This window comes from Dermacentor variabilis, chromosome 1 (assembly GCF_050947875.1).
Source record: "Dermacentor variabilis isolate Ectoservices chromosome 1, ASM5094787v1, whole genome shotgun sequence".
Taxonomy (NCBI): domain Eukaryota; kingdom Metazoa; phylum Arthropoda; class Arachnida; order Ixodida; family Ixodidae; genus Dermacentor; species Dermacentor variabilis.
Window position 1 is genome coordinate 233,365,412 of NC_134568.1, and position 6,394 is coordinate 233,371,805.

A 6,394-nucleotide genomic window follows, 5' to 3' on the forward strand; every position below is an offset into this window, starting at 1 on the left:
GGTCGCTGCAAACAGCGGAGTTTCCTCTCCTAAATGTTTCTTGCTCCGTGAACTGCGCATACGGTGGCTGGGCGTGGTCACGTGGCTGTATCTCGAGAGCGATCTGTGTTGGGGGCAGAGTCTCTGTGCGTTAGTGGCTTGTAGCTTTGTGCGTGCTGTGTGTTCTCGGTGCTGAGTTTGCGTTGAATTGATAGACTGCACGAAGGTTACTTCGCTTGCTGCTGGTGCCGCGCTTCCTTGCGCCAGCGTTTCGACAGTGAGTGTCCGTGGTCATCGAGTGTGATGTGTTCATGTTTGCTGTGTGCCCTGACACCATGCTTGTTAATTTAGTTAGCAAGCGAATGCTTACAAGTTGGTAAGTGCCGATAAAAGTGCTATCCTTACTTTATATCGCTGTCTGCTAATTTGCTATCGCAATCAATGCTTCGCCTTTCAGGCAAGAGAGAGAGGGAGAATAAACATTTTCATTGGGTGAATGCAACTTTGGAGAGGCGTCCTCATTCCAGAATGCCTTGAGCTCGGGCGAAACTGCGACTCTTTGTTTCCTTGTCATAGCTGTACTGCAGTTCTAAGTGTAAATGCATTGCTTTTCTGCCTGTGCAGGTGCACCGTGTGGTGTTGAAGCCAGCCCACCTCTCCTACAAGTGCACAGTGTGCACAGCGACATTCAACCTTTACAAGCTTTTCGAAACACATGTTTACACAGTGCACAGTGGAGCCATGAAGCGTTCTGCTGCTGCATCAGATGACCGACCTGCAAAGCGACCAGCTGTGGCCCCACCCTCTGTTCCAACAGCCCCGGCAAAAGTAGCTGCTGTTTCTGCAAAGGCAGAGCCCAAGCCTGAGCCCAAGGAAATTGCCACTGTAACAGCAAAACCTGCACCGAAGCCCGCCATCTCTGGGAGTATCAAGGTAGATGAGGCAGCCCCCATTAAGGTGGCCACTCCTGTTGCTCCAGTGGAGCCAGCTGAGCCTCCAATCGGCACTCGATGCGTGACTTGTAAGGAGAATGTGGAGGACTTAGCAGAACACCTGAAAGAAAAGCACATGCGGCGTTGCCATGTTCGTGTTTGCCACATTGAAAAGTGTGATCGGTGCTTGTGCTCCTTTGACGGCATGATTGTGCTGCACACATCAGACTCTGGTGACGAGGACAGTTCAGAGGAGGATGACGACGAGGATGAGGAGGATGCTGCTCGGCAGGAGCCTATGGATGTGGATGGGCCCCGCTGCCCTAAGGATGCTGGTGGACTAGACATGAAAAAGCCAGATGTGGATGGCCAGCAGGCTGATGGGGAGTGACCTTGCCCCAAGTGCTTAGGAGTATGTCTTGAAATTTGCCACGTGTGTGCTTTGGCCAGCAAGAGGTCTCCTGAGTGCAGTGGTAGCGCCAAGTGACTGTGGGGAAGCACAGGAGAAATGAACACGCATATGGTGTTCATCAGCACCTTTGCTCCTGCACTTTTTCCTGCTACAGTAGCTGCCATGTATGGCTGCTAAACTGGCCTTTCCCTTACTTCCCCTGCTCTTAATTTCTTCTGTAAAAGGAAGGACACTCACTGTAGGAGTAACTGGGTGATTGCTTTATCCTCAGTCCTTTCCTCAGAATTGCACAAGAACTGGCTGCAGAAGACCAGCTTCTCTGGAGTGGTTATCTTCTCACGTGGAAAAAAAAAAAAAAAAAACTGGTGTGCGGCACCTTTATTTTCAGATGTTATTTATATTTATATGTTTTTTTTTTTTGCCTGCCTCCTACAGCTTTATATTAGTTGGATCTCCTCCGTGGGTGCGCTATATTTACCATTGTTAGCTATGCCTAATGTACTTTTTATTTTAATATACCTTATTTTAAAGAAAATGTCACGTTTACAATTTAGTGTGCTATTTCTTCACTGTATGCATGCACCTCCCACCTCCTTATTTTTTTCTTTCTTTTTTTTTATAGTAATACTCATGAGATGTTAGGCATGCCTTTGTGCCGTCTGTACCCCATACACTCAGCTTTGCTGAGTGGTAAAACAACCACATCCCCCCCCCCCCTTTTTTTTTCTGTACATAGCAGTGAAGTAAAACAAAGTGATGTGGCGTGAGTTCCTATTGGGACCGCTGTTAACCTTGTTATATGCACAGCTATTAAATCTGTAAAGTGCATTTGTGGTTGGTTATCTTTTAAATGTGGAATTCTCACCCTTTAGCTTTACTATTTCACATTAATATAACTTGGTTGAAACAGCCAAGTACTTCAAAATAAAAATCTGCTGAATCTGCTGTTGTGCATTTTAAGCAGCAAATATGCCATGTAGCACAATTGTTTGCACATTGCAAACAAGATTGAATTAAGCTTTTGGGAAATAGCCTTGAATGACTGTGCAAGCATTGTTAGCTTGACTATTTCTGCTCTAGCATATGAACAGAGCAATTTATGCGTGTGTGTGGTCATTGTGTTTGAGCAGATTTTTGCATGAGAGGGTGTGAACATACAAGCAGGTCCTCAATTGCTGCAGCTCTATGTAAATGAAGATTGTGTGAATGGTATGTATGAATGTGGGGGTTTATGGCTGCAAGTGCCCTTGCATTCCATTAATTAATAGACCTTGCCCTCTTTCTCTGACATGAGGCAGCAGTAGTCCTTTGCATTTTATTTCTTTGGCTTCACCATGATGCATGGTTCAAGCTTTTTTTCTCTCACTCTTTTTCTTGCCCATTCATAAAAGCCAAAACTTGCATTTAATGTTGCTCTCAAAACTCTGGTGCCCTGATCTGTACAATACGTGAATAAGATTTCAGACTGAAAATTTCTGCACTTTTCACATTAGCCTGGCCATTGTGCCTCTGCCTTATGTCACATACAATTTAATAATCTATGTTGTATATGAACTTGATGTACAAATGGTTTTGGAAGTTATATTGGCCAACATTATGTTTATGCTGTGCAGTCAACTATACCATGCACAGGTTTCTTGTCCAAGTGTGTAAATACACTCATTTTGAAGCAGTGTTTTGTAGCAGTACAATTTACTATTTCTTTAGAAATTGTATTTTCAGTAGCAAACTTCCTTTTTCCGAACTGCTCAGACATGCTATGTTTTCATGTCGATCACTGACTTTATTTAAAATGATAAACGCATTGTATGTGGTCACTGAGTTGTAGAAATCAAGTTAGGGTCACAGTCCCTGAATTGTAAGCAGGCTGATGGTGAGTTGCCAATGGCAGTTTCTTCGATGTTGGCTTAAGGAAGACGTTCAAGCTGTTGATACTGTGATACCGAAAATGGCATGCATGGTCTTTTGAACAAGTACAACAGCGTGCTACTTTTGCTGGATTCAGCACATGCACATTTTTGTAACTGTCGAGCAGTTCATTTTTGTAAATGTGAGCGAGGCAGAAGAGTCTTTGTGGAGCACTGCAGCATGAAATTATGCAGCTAACAAGATGTCGCCACTGTACGGTGCCACACGGGCATTGTGTGCACGAGAGAAGTCTTGTCTGGTCACCTGTAGGGTTGCCACCTCAGCAGAGAAAAAAAACCGGCAACGAGAAAGGAATTGTAAAATGTACTGTATGCAAAAATACAAACTTAAACCAAATAAAGTGTTGACATGCCGAGTCTAAACATTCCACAATTGAAATTTAATGAAAGGCTTTATATACATTTTAATGCACTTTTAAGTTTTATTACTGTTGGAAAAAATTCATAAGGCGCATTAATGGCCTACGAACGGGGTGTGCAAAAGCTATTTTTGAGGCCGAACCAAATAGTGCCAGAATTGAATATTGAATAGCTTTCGAATAAAAAATAGCCGTTACAACAATTTATATAAAATAATGTTCACATTCCAGTATCCTTAACGTTAGCAAGTTTCTGTAATTACATAGTGCGTTACAAAGGATTGTTTATTAAGAGCACAAATGGAGCATGTGGAGCAAACAAGTAGTTTCTTTGCATGCACAGGACTCTTCATGAGAGTGCAAACAATTGCTGTACAGCCTGTAAGCCTAAGTGACAACCTACAGCCCAAGTGACATAGCCTGCTCCGCTACACAAGTTCTCATGTTTTTTGTCTTATCATATGCCCGCAGGAGTGAAAATTTGCTGTCATTTTCTCCAGTTTTGTGTTATTTGGGCACAGTTGATGTTTGGAAATACTTGAAAAGTATTAGAAAAATATTAGCATTTACAAATATTGACTGATTTGAAGACAAAATCGAATAGGACACTATTCGATTTGCTATTTGAAAGTTTCAAATATTCGCACACCCCTACCTACAAACAACACACTGACAAAAAAAAAAAAAAAAGAATACATGTAAATCCAGATGACAACAAAATACATGAAGTTTGAGAAATTAACCCTTTGACTGCCACTCCAGAGATAACTCTGGACACCCGTCCTTGCATCTCCACAAGCAACCCGTGCTAAAATCAACATTGTGTACCTGATATATTATAAATTCCAAAAAAGGGAACGCCCCAGCTCATGCACGAAGTAGAACAGGGAAGATGATGATTGCTATGTACAAATGAAAATGGCGAAGTATGTTAATAGTGCTTACAATATCATTTATGGAGAGCTGCGAAGTTTTCTTTCTGAACTCCTATGGGTTTCCTTTGTAGCTTTGTGCTACATTTGGGTGAATGAAAGTTTTCCCTTTCACAAAAAAAAAAAAAAAATACTAAATTTCTGACTGCAGAAGGCCAAATGTGTGCTCTGTCCCGGCAGGGCAGGCATGGCGAACTAGTGTGGCAGGTCGATCAAGATTTTGACAGGCTAAGATATTTATGAACTGTTGATGAATTGTGAATTGGAAGAAACAGACAACATAGAACTAGTTTCTATGAGGCATGAAATGGGTCCACTGAACCAACATACGAAAAATAAAAATGGCCGGCTTGGGCGTGGAGAGGCAGCCGTGGCCATCGCAACTATGGCGTGCGCCCTTCCTGAATACGATGAATGAAGAAATTTATAAACTGTTCACAAATGTAGATATGGAAGAAAGGGTCAAATATCATCAAGTAACAAAATGTCCACTAAACCAACAAACACACAAAACATGACTGGCAGAGGCTGTGGAGCAGTTGGGAAGAAAAAAAAACTTTGCTGTCAAAGGGTTAAGGAAAGCTTAAGGAATTGCGAATGAATTTATTTACTGCAATTCAGTTGTCTGTTATGTATAAACACTCGACAGAGCGCTTGCAGTGCTGCTTATGTGCTGATTTCGGGAAAATTGGTGAATGGTGTGGAGGTTGAACTGGTAGCCAGCTGCGTGAGGAAAAAACTGGATAAGCCGGTGGAAATCTGGCTAGGTGGCAACCCTAGTCGCCCATAAAGCACAAATTCAGCATTTTGCTGAAAGTTCAAGGAATGTCAAGATTTAACAGCAGCTGCTCCCAGAGGAAGAGTGACACTAGAGATGTTTCACACCAGCCTTGCTTAGATGTATGGGTCTGTAAATCTAACTGGACATGGTAACGAGTCTATTTTTATTCGTATTTCTTGCAAAGGATGCAAAAGTAATTGGGGCCTAGGATATTTAAGTGCCAAGAAAATCCCATTGTTATGACCTATAATTGTTATAACCAGATTGCATGAAAAAAGTAGAATGGACACACATTCAAATGTTTTATTTCAGTTGAACCCACTTGTAGCATTACTGTTTTTCACAACACTGATGTAACGAGGAGCAGCTGTGGCACCATGAACTTGTGCGTTCTATGAATAAATGAACGGCTTACTACAATGCTCCCATGCCGCCGCATTATTGGCTACGATTGAATGTGACTGCTAGGTGTCTGCATCGAAAAGTCAAATCCAGGGGGGGAAAAAGCCACTTTGCCACTCCCACTTTTGTGCCAGGCACCCTGCATGGCATGACTCGTTTGTCACCCCTCTTCCGTCCATCCCACGGACGTCAGCGACAGGATGGAAGCCCGAGGGGTGCACGAGGGCTGGTGATGCGACTAAGGCGTGCTGCTCTGAGTGCGCAGCACAAAGGTGTCTGTGGTGAAGCAACTCGTGGTTTTTCACACACACACACACACACACACACACACACACACACACACACACACACACACACACACACACACACACACACACACACACACACACACACACACACACACACACACACACACCTAGTAGCCAGATTTAATTATTATAACCAATAATGTGGCCGGGGAGCATTGTAGTAAGCGCTTATTTTTTACAGTGCATCAGCTGCTCATTGTTATATCGATATATTGTTAAAACCAATATCGTTATAAGTGGGTTTGACTACATTGCATGCATGCTTCTTTCACTGTTTCTTACAAAATTTATTCACCTTTGCTTGTTCCTTTAATAATTGCAAGTAGCCTTGACATTAACCTTTTATCGTAACTGGGGTGTA

At 42.7% G+C, this 6,394-nt stretch overlaps 1 protein-coding gene across 2 annotated transcripts in view; it reads left to right on the plus strand.

Annotated features, from left to right (window-relative positions):
- The window catches only part of LOC142559338 (uncharacterized), a 33,162-nt gene extending 30,022 nt beyond the window's left edge, over positions 1-3,140 (plus strand). For both annotated transcript variants that reach the window (XM_075670954.1, XM_075670959.1), the window contains one exon: positions 604-3,140. In XM_075670954.1, coding sequence (XP_075527069.1) covers positions 604-1,302 — 699 coding nt within the window. In that variant the 3' untranslated portion in view covers positions 1,303-3,140. The remainder of the gene's footprint in view (positions 1-603) is intronic.
- The last annotated feature ends 3,254 nt before the right edge of the window (positions 3,141-6,394 follow it).